Source organism: Gallus gallus, chromosome 15, assembly GCF_016699485.2.
Source record: "Gallus gallus isolate bGalGal1 chromosome 15, bGalGal1.mat.broiler.GRCg7b, whole genome shotgun sequence".
Classification (NCBI taxonomy): Eukaryota; Metazoa; Chordata; class Aves; order Galliformes; family Phasianidae; genus Gallus; species Gallus gallus.
Genome location: NC_052546.1, coordinates 8,782,951 through 8,798,715, shown reverse-complemented (window position 1 = coordinate 8,798,715; position 15,765 = coordinate 8,782,951). Strand labels below are relative to the sequence as shown.

General features: G+C 39.6%; 1 protein-coding gene across 4 annotated transcripts in view; it reads left to right on the top strand.

Annotated features, from left to right (window-relative positions):
* The window catches only part of SLC5A1 (solute carrier family 5 member 1), a 75,083-nt gene that overhangs the window by 49,823 nt on the left and 9,495 nt on the right, over positions 1-15,765 (top strand). For all 4 annotated transcript variants that reach the window (NM_001397792.1, NM_001293240.2, XM_046901087.1 and 1 more), the window contains 6 exons: positions 1,431-1,502; positions 7,810-7,914; positions 10,211-10,270; positions 10,633-10,737; positions 15,149-15,254; positions 15,486-15,566. In NM_001397792.1, the coding sequence (NP_001384721.1) occupies positions 1,431-1,502; positions 7,810-7,914; positions 10,211-10,270; positions 10,633-10,737; positions 15,149-15,254; positions 15,486-15,566 (529 nt within the window). The remainder of the gene's footprint in view (positions 1-1,430; positions 1,503-7,809; positions 7,915-10,210; positions 10,271-10,632; positions 10,738-15,148; positions 15,255-15,485; positions 15,567-15,765) is intronic.

The window sequence follows — 15,765 nt, the reverse complement described above, 5'->3', positions numbered from 1 at the left end:
GGGAAAGGCAGAGACTATCCTATTGGTGCTGAACTGTTTGGAAGCAATGGGCCAATACTGTGAGTTACAAAGCTGTAAACTGTAGAATGTCACTGAATTTCCAAGCTGCTATTCTGAGGCTTTGCTCTTTCCTTGGGGCAAGTGCTCCTGGTCACCTGAACACCTGACTATTAACAAGCTGAGCGGAGGCCTTGTCCTTCTGTAATCCTGTGCTGCCCAGGAGCATCCCAGTGGTCCATTTCACAGAACCAAGAAACGTGCTGCAGGAAAGTCCCATCCCTTCCTAGCAGCCTGGCTGTGTTTTGAAGAGCACAAAAAACTGGAGGTGAACACAATATGGTCACAGCCCAGTCTTTATCTTTTGGTCATGGCAGTAGATTGAAAAACGTAGCAACAAATGTGAAGGACCTCAGTGTACCTGAACACCTTGCTATCTTGTGGGAAGAAACTGGGTCTTTGCTGTGGAATTCTTAACTAGTGCTGTAATCAAAGGTCTGTGTCAGAAAAGGGCTGATCAGATAATGTATTCTGAGTAATTCCTGGAACCATTTGTCTCCAGCAACAATGTGTTCTGTATTGGACAAATGCTTAATTTAGCTACTGTGTGTAGTGAAATGGAAATTTATTTCATATTCCCTTTCTTCTGTATCAGAATAAAATATCTTCAAGTCTTCTTCCTGTATTTGCCTGTTCAAAGTCCACCAGTGGAGACAATGGGAAGCCAGTATTTAGATTAAGGTCATTAAAAAAACTGGAGGAAGCTTCCCTCTAAAGCCCATTCTTTGTTAAAAACAAACTGAGTGCCTGAAAAGGAAATTTTAGCCTACTTTGTTTGAACTTTAGAGGAAAGTGAGTGCAGTGCTGAAACCACAGCAAAAAAATTGATTTTTGTAGATATCTGCTTGAGCTGGATAATACTGAAGAGGAAAGCTGCACACCTTCTGCTCTATGAACATACAAACCCCATGTTTTAGTGCCTAAAATCAAAGAGGTTACGGCCCCAGTGAAGTGTTCTTGTGAGTTTGAATTTGTACACTGACCTTGTAGTTGAGCAATCAATTGTTTTGTTATATTTAATGTTATTTTAATGTCCTGGTTTTATTGTAACAAGAGATGAAGCCATGAAGCTTGAATGGTTAACACAGACCTAGATACAAGAATCATTGTTTGTAGAATCATGTAATCATTTGAGGTGAAAGGGACCTTTACTGGTCATCTAGTCCAATTCCCCTGCAATGAACAGGGTCATCTACAGTTTAGTGTTATTGTTTTATTTGTCACAAGTTAGTTCTTTCTAGCCACTTTTTTTTTTTTTTTTCCACGTTACCCTCCTGGTTTAGCAGTTTGTTTTTAGTCACTATATAGCGTGCCTATTATGATTAAAATACAATTTAATCATTCTTTTCTCTCTCTCTTTTTTTTTTCTCTAGGCTATGTACTCAACCAACCGAGGGACAGTAGGTGGATTCTTTCTGGCTGGACGGAGCATGGTTTGGTGGCCGGTCAGTGTTATGTACTCTATGTGTGTATAAAACATACTTATGCTCTGTATGCGCATCCACTTCTGTATAACTATATTTAATCCTTAAATATATATTTACTATAATGTTAAGACTGTAATGGCTATGTCAGGTAGACATACCTTACTTATCTTCAAACTCTCTCTCTACCCACAGTGGTACCATACTAACTGTACATCAAAAGCCACCTGACAGGATAAAGTGTTGGGGAAGTTGTGCTCAGCTCTGAGTTGTGTTGATAATGTGACCATCTTGCTTGAACTTAGATACATTGATGATATCTGAGTAGATAAATCCAGAGCTTTGCCTTTTGGTTCACTTAATTTCTTAAAATGTTTTGAATTTAGTATTTTCTCTGCTCTCAAAGAAGTTGACTTATTATGAGTTTATAATGGAGAAGAACTAATCTACTGATTCCTTGGTATTGCTCTAGTGTTTCCAAATTTGGTAACAAGTTCTGGTCAGTGCAAGGAGAAAAGCCTGGAAAGATTATGATAAACTGTTGTTAAAACATAGTTTCAAATTAATGATTATCTGTGACTTAAATTGTTTGTCTTTGGTGCTGTTTTGTCTTCAAAGAGAAAAGCAGTTATACACACAAAACATGTTCATAGTCATCCAGCAGGCCTCTGGGAGAAGTGCTGTTAGAAGCAATTGTCTGTTTCTTGTAGATGATACAGTGTCTGTTCAGCATGACTTCTTGTACAAGTAGAAAATTTAGAAATCTTGTGTTGCTTCAAAAAATGTCTTTGCACTTCATAAACCTTTTGATTCAAGATTCCACCCATTTGGAATGTGGTTACAGGTTCCACGTGGATTCGGTTATGGGTTATGGGATCCAGGGGGAGAAAGGGAGTAAATATTTGTTCTCTAAAAATTTAGTAATTTTTTTGAAGTAGGTTACACAAATACCTACACTTTGTTCAGTCTTCTTCACTTCAGGGAGCTCTTGTCTGGATTTAGAAGGAATCAAAGCTGCCACTTTAATGATATAAAAAGATTAAAGGCTAATGACAGTGAAAGGTGTATTCATTTGGTAGAGTAGATCGGAGAAAATTCAAGTTCCATTGGAAGCCTAAGGAAAGAAAAAGTTTCCTTTCTCTCCTTTCCAAGTTACTATGAGATAAATCCCATAATTCTACAGGGAAAAATTAACTTGCTTGACTGACAGTTTAATCAGTGGGCTGGTTTTAACCCTGTGCAATTCTGTCTACTTGTCAGCAGTGAATGTTAATACTCTTTTGTGCAGACATAAAATGAGCGTGGAAGTGGTAAGGCAGAAAAGACTCACCATGAAAACTTTGTGTGGCTATGGAGGCGCAGAGAAATCCTAATGATTCCCCTAAGACCCAGGGGTGGTTAACTAATACTGAATTCTCTAACAACACAAAACCAACAGATTCAACTCCCTTACTTGAGCAGAAAGACTGCAAATAGATGACCCCATGTGCAGCACTTGCTGCAGGGACCATTTCTCTTCCCTACCCAGACTGTGCAAGCTAGCATGGATTAAGTGCTGACCATCAGTGCAGTCTTAAGATCCTTCCTTTCTCCATTCCGTGGATCATTTTGTAGCCATGACGGTAGCTTGGTATTTTACAAAACTAAGTCTGTAGCTAGTTTTTTCTGGCTGTTTTGATGAGGACAGTTCTGTGTTATTTCACTGAAATCGCTGTGTTTGATGCTGTGGATGAGTCAACTCAGTAACTCCAGTAGTTCATTAGCGATCAAGATCTGTAGTTATGTTCTCACTGGTTGCCAGAAATTTAGATCTATCATGAGTTAATTGTATGGTATGAAATGCTGCTCCCTTTACAAAGTGTTTCTAGAGAAAAGGAGAGAAGAATCTTCAAGAAACTGGCTTTGGTTTCTTATGCTTGAAGGGAAATCTCTTTAGGATAGACCTGTATGACTTTTAAAATATTCATAACTAGCTGTACTTTATTCCAGAGAGTCATAGAAGCTCAGAGAACTTGGCAGCTTTGTAACACTGGGCCTTGCAAACTAAACTTCTTCTGTTAAAATACTTCCTATTCTTGTAAGAAATTGAGCATCTGTTACTAAAGAACAGTCAGCTTCAGTAGTAGCCAGTCTGTCAGGATTAGCAGGTCTTCAGATACCATGAAAATCAACAACAACAAAACCTCAGTTTTGAAGCTTTTCTGCTTTGAATTCTGTTCTTCAGGTTCCATAGTTCCGCAGACAGCTGTCTGCACAAAATTGTGAGTTACCTTAGATGCCTCAGCTCCTGAGGCATAAATGCTAATAGGGCAAAGTAGTATTTGGTGGGCAACTGATGTTCAGATATGGCTGGAAAGATTTACTGCATAGATAGTAAGTGGGAAGCATTTCAAAGTCAAGGACATAATGTACTTCAAGCGAATGTCACTCAGTGTATTCGCTGTTATTGAAGCACTGATCTTTGTGAGCAAGGTAAGAATGAAAGGGAAAAAAATACATTTTTTTTCCTCAGTTCTGCATGCCTTCTTTTCAAAGCCGACAGAACTGATCGGGGGCACAATTTCTCTCATCTCTGCATCCAGTTAAGTTTTACATACTCTCACAATTCTCCTTACTTGATGGATCTGACATTGCTGTGAGAAGCCAGTAGGGACAACTGTGGTACATGTGAGATTAGTACTTTCCTTCCACAGATGAAGTGAAAAAAGAAATTAACTTATTTTGTCAAGTTCCATATGAAAAAAAAATAGTGTGAAACCAAACTGTTTTCAGAGTAGAAATGATGATGAAATATTAAAAGCAAAGCTCTGGTGGAGCAGGAAAAGTGAAGAAAATTTCTGCAGAATCTGTGAGAATGTTTCAGCCAGCCTGGAGGTGTGGTCTGCATCTCAGAGGACAAAGGTGGGAAGGTATCAGACGAGTGTGCTTATGGCTGTGCTGCTCCCACAGCTGTCACGCTCATTAGGAGACAGAGACACCTTACCTGACATATTGTGTCTCCATATCTCTCTGTCCATTTATCAGTGTTGTCTAATTTGGCAATAACACAATACAGAGAACTTGAAGAATAACCAAGAGAGCAGAATAAATCCCAACACTTCTTTCTTTGGGTCTCAGAGCCTTGGAGCAGTCACAGTAGTATTTTACTGTAAGCAGCGTACTGATTTTTCCAAAGTGACTGAAAGTGATCTCATAAAACTCCAGTAGGGAAACATCTTTCCTACAGGATATAGTCACTGTTAAAAGAGAGGTATTGGAACTGTTGGAGAGTAGTTCTCAAGCACAGGAATAAGAAATTTGTCAGAGAAGAGGGATTTGAGAAGCATCTTCTGCAGGTGACTCAGAGAAGTGACCTCACGCTGCTGTGAAGGAGCTTCTCTGTTCTCTGTAGAGTGGCTAAGGGCAGATACTCTCTTTGCCATTGGGAAGGCATGCTCAGGGTTGAGGAAAAATGTTTGATACTGAACTGATGCTTTCAAACAGGAAAGCAGACATTAGGAATGCAGGATATGTGTTAGCAGATCCTGAGAGGGAGAAAAGAAAGGCATAAACTGAAAAGTATGCACACTACCATGGCAGTAGTCACTGATTTGCAAAGAGCATTGTATATATGGTTTGGAACAGCAAGTGCCAGGATGTCAATGCATCTTAAAGTTAATGAAAAGTGCCAAGTGAATCAGTTAATGAATAACAAGGAAAAAACATAATGATCATCATCTGCCTGCAGTGTGATAGTACTTTTCCTGAACAGAGTACTCTTGTTAAAACCTGACCCCTTAAAAGATTTAAAAAGGAGTTAATGTTCCACGTTCCAGGTTAGCTCAGTTTTTTGCCCTCTTTCCATCCTAACAGCTTTTGTTCCTTTCAATCAACTTTCCTCTTTACTTTTCCTCCTCTATCTGTTGTAAAAATCAATTCGCTAACATGTTGCTGAGAATGGCTAACAATTCCAAGTTTTCTTCCCTGCCACCCCCAACTTCAGCCCATCCTCTGGCTTACAGCCACGCACATGGGGGAACTCAGATATAAAGATCTGCTCTCTTAGTGGCACACTGCAGGGGAAAGAGGCCAGACACAAAAACCCAGCCTGTTTCACCTCAGTGTGCTCTATGGTCACTCCAGCAAAGGCAGAAGGATCATCTTGTCCAGCTCACTGGGCACAAGCGTATTTGGCAGACATTCTTCTCTCTTTAACCAGCTTTTAAGTGCAGTTCTCATTAATTTATGCTTCCCAGCTCTGATGCCATGTTCTACCTTTGGTGATTGTGTCCATTGTTACATATTGATTTTGTAGTTCTGCTGAACCATGTGCTCTTTAATTCAGAAAACAAAATTTAGATATTTAAAGTGATGTGTTCACTCACAGTGTTTCATCCTAAATGTGTTGGTAATTTTGCATTGCTTTGTTTGGTTTCCTATTTTTCTTAAAACACAGTTATACTTTGGCTGGAGTTTGGAACACATTCCCAGTTGTTGCTATGCTATGTCCTGTGTTTTTAGGCACAGAGACAAATCCCACTATAGCTTTCTTTTCTGAGAGTTCTAAATTAGCTGCTTGTATTACTTAGATCTGCATGCAGCACATTTCAAACTTCTGGAACAGGAGAGGGAACACATTAAGTAAAATCAGGGATTAATGTGGTGAATCTTTTCTGGTGAATGCAATTTCTGATAACCTAAATTAAGGTTTAATAATCCATCTGCAGGGAAAACACCAGACAGCAGTTACTGATTTCTAATGTTAGTACAGTATTTGTTTCTTCACAATGATTATTGGGAAAACACTGTTGTTGTCACAAAGTGGTTAAAAGAAAGTCTCTGACTTATTTGCGAATGCCTGTTACAAGACTTGTCATTCCTGTGGAAATATATTTAATGTGACAAACTGATTACATTTCTGTAGGGCACAAGTGACTTCTAGAAAGCTATAAAAAAAAATAAAGTAAAAAAGACCAGAAGAAAGTGAACTTTTTTCACAGAGACAGAAATTCCCAGTCACAGCAGAAGAGCAGCTTGTCTGCACAAGGACTAGAAGATAACAGAGGATCCAACTGCAGAAAGGAGGAAAAAAAAGGCTTGGGAAAGAAACAGTATAAGGATGAATGATTTGTTGCATGTAGCAAATGAAGGAGGATAAGCTATTTTTTGTAATTTCTGAATTACAAGTTGAAGAGTGTGAGTGCTGTTCCTGGCTATGGCATGGCTCTAGAGAGTAAACCTAATCTTCAGAGTGGATTTCTATGGTGAAATCGCTTTTATCCTCCTGAATCTCAGGCAGTCATTCTTATGCTCTCAGGAAGATTGATTTAATTTTTACTGCTACACAAAGGACTCACTGCAGTGACTGCAGACCTGGAGATTTGTAAATACATTCACATGTATTTTAGGACCCTACGAATCAACCAGTGAGTTCCAGGCAAGGAACATTTCTCCCTCTTGTAAGGTAACTCCAAACATATTCCAAGTGCTTGTACTTGGGATCTACATAAGAAGAACGTGCAGGTGCAAATCTGTTATTCATGGCTGTAAAAGAGCGTTTTTAAGTACTTTTTGGTCTTTCAGCTTAGAGGACTGCCTCAAACCTTTCCTTTCTGAGTGGCTCCTGCCTTGTCAGCAATCCAGCCTAAACCTTTCTTGGTTTTGGTCTTTCTCTGATCAGCATTTCTTTTGTTTCCCCCCCTATTCTGTCTGCTGGATCATTGGAACGTCTGGGGGTCTTTGCAGCATTCCTTCAATGTAGCTCCTTTATTTGCTTTTTTTTTTAGCATCTTCCAGAAGTGCTCTCTCAGCCATATAGCTTGAGGAAGTTAATTAAGTTAATCTAATATCTTTTGACTAAAAGTGAAACAATCATGAAGTACAACTCTTACTGATTACACAATTAGTTCCACAGTCTGTAGAACTTCAGAATGAAACAGGGAGTGCAGGTTTGACACGTGTGCACTGTTTGCTCCTTGAACAAGGCAGATCTGTGTTCCTGTCTAATTGTTTGTGTATCACAAAAATGTCAGTTAGTCAAGTTCTACAAATATTTGAAAGTCTGTTTTGTGTCATAACCAATTTGCCTCAGTTGAAAGAAGAGTTATGCAGCGTTGTATTCATACTTCATGTTCTTGACATGGCAGCTAAAGTTTCAGTTTTGATGGGGGGGTGGAGAAAAACAACAAGATAGAGTCTTGTAAATAGTCGAGGAAGTTGGTTGTCATTAATTCTGATCATCACTGCCTGATGATAGACAGGCCTGAGTTCAAAATGCCAAATGAATATGGTTTGTTCAAGTTGTCATGAACTGGGCTTAACAATCAAATCTTGTTCTTTCCGTTTCCAGATCGGTGCTTCACTCTTTGCCAGTAACATTGGCAGTGGACATTTTGTGGGCATAGCAGGAACAGCAGCAGCTGGTGGAATTGCCATTGGAGGGTATGAATGGAATGTAAGTGGCATGCATTTCAGTGAACGTATTTGTGACAACAGAATTATCTGCATAGGTTAATCGAGATAACATTATCAAATATGCGGTCAAATTTTACTTGGCAATACTTGTTTCTGCATGGATCTACAAATGCCAGTGTTATCTCCTAGTTATCTTCCTTGATCCTTGTCCAAGTGACTGGGAGATGATGGCCCTTTTCTGTTGAATGAAGCTTTTTAGAAGATGTCTGACCCAAAGAAATCAGTGGATTCTCTTCTCATTGTATCGTTTGATTACATTAAATTACTGATAGAGAGCACTCTCAGACTATAGGATGTCTGGAAGAGTTACTCAGTTTTGTAATCCACTATATTTTATTTTTTACAGCAGTTTACTATTTAGAAATTGTTGAAAAGCTTTGATTTGTTCACAGGCTATGGGAAATTTGGGACATTCTTCATGATCAGCTACGTTCTAAAAATCTTTTCCCTTTTAGTTTCTCCTTCTGACTGTATATGTTCCACTTATGGTTGCTATGTAGAACAGAAATATCTAAGCTGACTTAAAATGAACTGCTTGGGGTACCAGCAGCAGTATTAACTGTGACAGCATGAAGATTCACACAAGCTGATTAAATGCATTTCCTCGAATTCTCAGATATTGTGGGTGTGGAAAACAATGACCTTATGATGTTTGATTCACGTTCATGGAAGGGATTATACCAAAACACAAAAGACTTAATGAGCATTACATAGGTTTCCTTGCATTTAATTTTGTGCAGTGAAAGAAACACTACAGTCAGGAACTGTTTTTTGTCTCCTTAACGAGTAAATGGTTGCTGCAAATATTCAGGTACTTATATGATATAAATATTTAAGGAAAACAGTAAAGGCTAAGAAGAATTACCAGACAGTTAATCTGTCATCCTTCTCTATTTGTTTACACTGGGGCTGTAAGCAACCTTATTCTTCTTCTCTTTGCACAAAAACTAAGCAAAAGACAACAGAACAAACATTACTTGAAATTTCACAGCATTCAAAGCTCTCGGACACATATCCTCCTTCAGACATATTCATATCTACCTCTTTGTCTCCTGGGAGATTCTCCATGGGCTAATATAAATATACAGACTACAACAATTGTTGTTTAGGAAGAAGCAGTGATGCATGCATGTATTTGGAGAGTTACACTACATAGTTCGTTAAATGATTATGACAGAGAGACTCTTGACTGTATAATTCAATTCTCCTCTTGAAAGAAATATTAAGTTTGACAATTATACTGCTTGTGTACGTGTATTATTCCACTGAAATTACTTCTAAATTACATCGGTATGATAGCAGATGCTGAACCACTCTTTCTTGTCCATTTCTCATCTTTGATCTAAAGGCAAAACTCAAAAGATCATGTTATTGAAAACAAAAACAACCTCTTGAGTGGACAGAAAAAAGGTAGAATTTTGAGCCAAATTTTGTTCTCTATTTGCCAGTCTAATTACGTAATACTCTTAGGGAGAATTTACTAGCCACTTCAGTCAGAAAACTGACACCAAAATACAGTAAGATCTACAGTTCACAAAATGCACATGGCAATTCAAAATACACTGTGCAATGATAATGTGGAAATACAAAATCCTTTCCTAAATGCTTGTAGTACATATTGTATAGTGTGTGGGATCACTGTGATACACTGTGCCTTGTAAAACACGCAGACGTCTCACATAAACTCAGCACAGAAGGAAGCTAAAGAGATATCGAAAGTACTTCTTTACCCCATACCTGGGATTGCTGATATCACAAGATACCATTGCAGCACAGCTGATTCTGAGAGGGAGGGTAGTCTGACTGTGTACCTGGGATGAAGCAACTAGCAAATTGGTCTCAGTTATTAGATTTAATTAAACCTTCTTTAATATTTCCCAGAAATTGTGGACTTACGGGCTGATTGCATTTTAACAGCATGCTTTGAGGACAGCTGGGATAACTTAGCATTGCTGGTAGGGTGGCATTTTGACACTAGAAGGCAAACGTATGAGCAGAAATCAGCAGTTTTCCTGCAAAATGTATTATTGTGTCTGCTTCTTTTGGAAACTTGGCATGCAATTCAGTTTCAGTGTGTGACAAATCTCTTAGCCAGGATTTCATTCCCAGATTTTCAACCATAAGACAAAGGATAGAGCAACACCCATCGCAGCCCCAGAGTAGCCAGGTTTGAGTGGTCTCAGTGGTCTCTCTCTGCTGTTTGGTCTGATAAATGGTCTTAGGGAGTGCTGTCTGCAGAGATGAGGCTAATTCAGCTGATCTTGTCTTGATTGCAGGCTCTGATATTTGTGGTTGTTCTAGGATGGGTGTTTGTACCCATCTACATCAAAGCTGGGGTAAGTAAAAACAGCATTATGTTTTCCTGTGCTGTTTGTTTTAATCTTCCTCTCTCTTCTTGTTTGTGGGTCAGGTCTGGAGTATTGCGAAGCCATTATGAATGGCATGGGAGATCTGATCATGTTAGAATTTGTCCATATTATCTATCTGTATATGAATAACGATGATTCTCAAATTCTGAGACCTGAGCTGTGTTCGGTACTCTGCTTTTGTTCTCCTGGAGCTGCTCTTCTGTGCAACTGTATTTGCAGCTCCCTCCCTTTGCCTTCCACTCCTACAGTATCTGAGTAGCAAAAAGCTTCCTCTAACTTGCTTTGTATCTGTGCCCTGTTGTATGAGACCTCATCTACCCACCCCACAGGTGGTGACAATGCCGGAGTATCTGAGGAAGCGTTTTGGTGGGAAACGGATTCAGGTCTACCTGTCAATCCTTTCACTGATCCTGTATATTTTCACAAAGATCTCAGTAAGTATAACTTCTGCTACAGTTTTTTAATCCAAAGTTGATCCAAACAAAAGAAACTCCCATTTGCATTATTATTCACACAATTCACTCTGTTGTTTCTGATTTGAAGTCTAATTGAACTTAGGGGTAAGACGTGCAATACGTATAGCACGTGTATTTTCTTCTGTATAGTGAGATTATGTGTGCAGATGTGTTTTGCAACCTGAGTTTTGTTGGCTTCCTTGAACATCTCTGGGAAGACCTTCTTCTTGGTGTTTGTTGGGCTTTCTCTTTTTTTCAATGTTTTTAAGGTTTACTTCTAGAATAGGCAAGAATGGAGAGAACCTTCCATTCTATTGCACTCTGTTGCTTAGGGATCTATGGAACATATGGGAGAAAATGTCATGGCCTATCAGTTTGTGCATTTTGATCTGCTTGAATCGTCTGAGAAATAATAGCTGCTGCTTGTTTAACCATTTAGTTTTAGAATCTTTTTGCCATTGGTTTGGGCACACAGCATCCCACTGCAACCCTCTGGTCGTTCTGCTAAGGAGAATTAAGCATTGCTTTTTGGAAAAGGGTGCTGTTGGGTTTTCAAGGAACAGGATTTTTTGCCCCTAGACTTCATATTTATCCTTTACTCTGGTGAACGTGCCATCAGCAATATACATAGCTGAGGGAAAAGAGCAAAAGAGCAATGAAAAAACGGGGATGGTAGAAACTGGAGAGCGAGAGAGTGGGAAAATGCAAAGGAAATGGTAACAGCTGAGATGAAAGGAAGAGAGATTATTTTAATGGGTAAGTGGTTGCTATAAAGTTTAAGTTGCTATAAAGTTAATGTTTATTAAGCATGTGGTTGTGCTGCTGTGAAATAGTGAAGGGAGCTGGTATTTTCCATATGTCTTGAAACTACTAAGCCTTTGAAGAAGTCCACAGTTCAGGTATACCTCAATCTGTTGTTTTTCAGAAGTTGCCATGGCAGATTACTCTTTGCCCTCTGCATGGGAGCTAAGTGATAATAGTGCAATTTAAGCTAAAAGATTGGCCTTTTGCTCTCATTCTCACATCTTCATGATAACTGATCCTTGCAGAGGTTATAAATTAAACAGGTTGGTACTGCGTGGCTGGCCCCAAAGCTGGATTTTTGTATAGTTCAAAAGGATCAGTTAAATTTACTGTTGTTGTGCTTAACTACCATAATCAGAAATCCCAGCTATGTTGCACATGACACAGTTCTGGCAGTTCTAGTCGCTGAGAAACATTTCCAGTCAGATGACTCAGTCCTATTCTGCAACACGTTTGCAATAAGCCCATTAAGGAGTTATGTATTACTGAATTTACAGTCTTTTATTCCCAGCCTCTATCGTGCCTAAGAGGTTAGTCATAGATTTCATCCTGTTTCACTAGAGGTGTCTTAATTTCAGGCAAGACCCATTCTCCATTTAAACTTCCCACGTGGTCATAGTCTGAAGCACCTACTCGTGCACTTGTGGGAGCAAAGCAATAGTGAAGAGATCCATATAGCAGTGGATTGTCAGCGCCCCACTCTACCATCCCAGCTTCTGATGAACCTAGTTATTCCAGATGCATGTGGTGAACTGCCACAGAACTGGTTTTCTGTGCTCTGCAGGGGAAGATTTGGAGTACAATTGCTCTAACCATTCTGATAGTCTCAATCCCATGTACAAATGAGGCTCTGATTTCTGTAGTACACAAACACTTTCTGCATTGTTGCATTCTGTGACTGTATTCAGTGGAGCAGGATTTGCTGAGGTTTAATGTACTTGCTGTATTTTATTTACAAAAAGCAGAATGCTCAGTTTTTGGAGGTTTCAGGTACTGCCAGAGGAAGTAACGGTAGGTTTTTCTGTCCCATGCTATGCAAAACCAGGCCCAAATTGACTTCAAATGAAACAGCTCTAGGAGCACAAAGGGAAGGGCTGCTCCACCCAGGACCATAGCTAGCTTATTTGTGCGGCATAGAGACATACCTGCTGCCCAGAACTGGCACAGGTCTCTCTTCACAGAGACACATTGTATCTCCAGACATACCCATGTGTTGTCAATCTGTGCCCTATCCAACCTGCAGATTTGCATTTTACTTCCTCCACCACTGCTTTTCTAAACACTCCTTTGTTGTCACCGAGGCTTAGTGAGATTTGGTGCAGAAGGATCTTTCTGCCCTGCCCTTGACAGGCAGTCACACCTAACAGTTTAACTGCCACTTATCCTTCTAGAAGAGTGGCATGTTTTCAGGGTAGTTATTTCACATGTTGATTCCTTCATTTGATATATTATTATTATCAAATGTTCTTAGTAATATTATAATCAGGGTACTTTCCAATGAATAACAAAATACATCAGGTCACGTAACTCCTGGCTTGCTCTCTCTGGCATGCTGCCCACTGCTGTGTGATGATGAGATTCTCTTTACACACATCTGTACAAGATTATTACTGTTTCTGTCTTTTCTTGAACATTTTCTGTGTATTTTTATTGTTCCTTTATTTTGTGGCTAATCAGCCACTTGTCAGGCAAGGCTTGCTATGCTGCAAGGTATTGATCTTTGGGATCAGGACACACATGATCATTCAGCCCACATGATTTTCAGCTGGCTGCACAAGCATCTCACATGTACGTGCTTCCTAAGCGTGCTGTACTGTGAGTCCAAAGCCCCTGGCAGCTGTCAAGGCCTTGCTTTATAACTGTGTTGCTGATATTGGTCATTGTGCCAAAGAGTATGGTCTAGAGAAAATAAAATCAAGAGTAATTAACTCAATTATGATAAGACAAAAGATAATTAAGTTCTGAAGAAATCATAGGTAGATCTATGAGAAATCGGGGCATAGGTTTACCAACATAAGGGGAGGAAGAAAGACAAACTCATTATAGAACTTACAGTGTAGGATAAATTGTAGAGCACTGGGGGTTCATTACACTGCAGCTGGATCCACTAGTGATATATGAAGGCTCCAAGTTAGTTATAATGCATTCTGCCAATTGTTCCTGCAGGATCTGTGCATGGCTTTGGAGAAAGAGCTTGTAATGGGAAGATTATTCAGAGATGAGATAAGGATTAAATAGTATCAGTAAAAGGCTATTAGTGGAGAAATAAGGAAATACAGGAAAGAAATAATCTGACTGGAAGGGAGGAGCAGTGAAGCTGGAAGGTAACAGCAATTAAAAGTTGCTGATAAATTGCTCAGGACACTAAATAATTAACTGTATGCTTCTTTGTTAGGATCATTTTAGGACCATTGATATTTAATGCTTTGTAGGCTAAACTAAAGCCAAGAACAATAAAAGACTTACTCGGACGTAAGCAGATCAGTGGTATGAAAAGGTGGGAAAAAATATTCCCATAGGGATAAAGGACAAAGGACACAACCTGGCAGCCACTGGGAGATACGATCTGAAAAGACCTTGTTCCTAATTTCACCCTAAAACCCGTAAGCAACTTACAGGAGCACTACATGAGGATCTCCTGCTGCACTGGTCAGCACTACCTCATTCTCCAGAGTGAAGCAGTCGTGGCTTCAGCTACCTGCAGTGCAGTGCTCTGTAGCTCCTGAGTATGTTCAGCACTCCCAGGACTTGTGCTGTGAAGTGAGGCTGTGGATCCCTTTATTGTGCCCTTGTATGGGAAGGGTGGGATAAGAAAGAAGGCATGCAGGTGGGATTGGGTGTGAATCCTTCATCTGGATGCTCAGGAGGAGATACAGACCTCTAAGGAAAGGACGGCTAATGGCAACACATTAGAAATGCATTGGGGTAGATCAATCTTACTGTAAACTCAGGTAAATAACCTTGGTGCAAAATATTTTTAATTAAGGAGATTATTTAATGTGATTAAAATCCCAGTAGGAAACAGATTGTTATTCTGAAACCTGAATAGCTCCTTTTTTACACAAGAGCCAAAGGTCTCTGTTAGCCAATGACTTGTCAGTTATTCTGACAGAAACTTTAGATTTGTGGTAAATTCTTTGCTTTTAATTCCCATGTCTCCTGAACTAGTGGGACTTGAGACTAGCTATAGCACACGTGTGTAAGCAATGAAGAAAAAGGGAGAGTCTTATTGGCATTAAAGGAAGAGCCATGCCGTATCTTGGAGGTGTCACAGGTCCCAGCCCTGGACATAGCAGTGAGTTTTCAGTTATGCTTTATTGAAGTCCCTCAGTTTGGAAGTGCACAGAGGTGAGGAGGTGACTGTCTCTAGCTAAAATGAGCTGTTGCTAAATATTAGGAAGTTCTTTGAGAAGTGTTACAGTTCTTACACTGAAGGAACCACAGTTCTGAGAGGAACAGCTTGCACTTTGTTTTTTGGTGCTGTACTGTAAGGGATTGTGTATTTCAGTGCTCCAATGATGAATGTGTGATGTGCCATCACCTAGAACTTACACCTTGCCTAATACATCATTTTCATCTCTTATAGGCAGACATATTCTCTGGAGCTGTGTTTATACAGTTGGCCATGGGGCTGAATCTGTATTTGGCCATTATTATCCTGCTTGCTATTACTGCTCTTTACACCATTACAGGTGAGTTTGCAGAGCAGTCTGATAAAGTAATTAAGTTAGAGAAGCCAGAAAAAAGAAAACAGGGGAGGTGGATAAGATGGGAAAAATAAAAACACAAAAGGGGTGTGTTCTCCAGTGGTCTTTGTTAGAAAGAGAGAGGTAGGAAAGAAAAGAATAAAAGAGAAAAGAAAGAAAAAAGATTTTCAGTGAGGCATTTGCAGAGGGGCCAACCTGTTTGTTCTTTGTCATTAGGTGGCCTTGCAGCTGTGATTTACACAGATACCTTGCAGACGTTTATCATGGTTGTGGGATCTTTCATTCTCATGGGATTTGGTAAGTAAATCACAGTGCTGTCAGCAATTGGTCCTGCAGTGTGGAACCCCGTTGACTTAATTAGCAAATTTCAGTTCTTACACCTGTTTATCAGGGAGCGATGTAGGCATGTTGCCAAGCAATTTGGTCATTGAGACAACTCCGTTCCAAAGAACAGGTGAATGCATAAGGCACCGTGTAAAATCCCGTGAGAGAACGG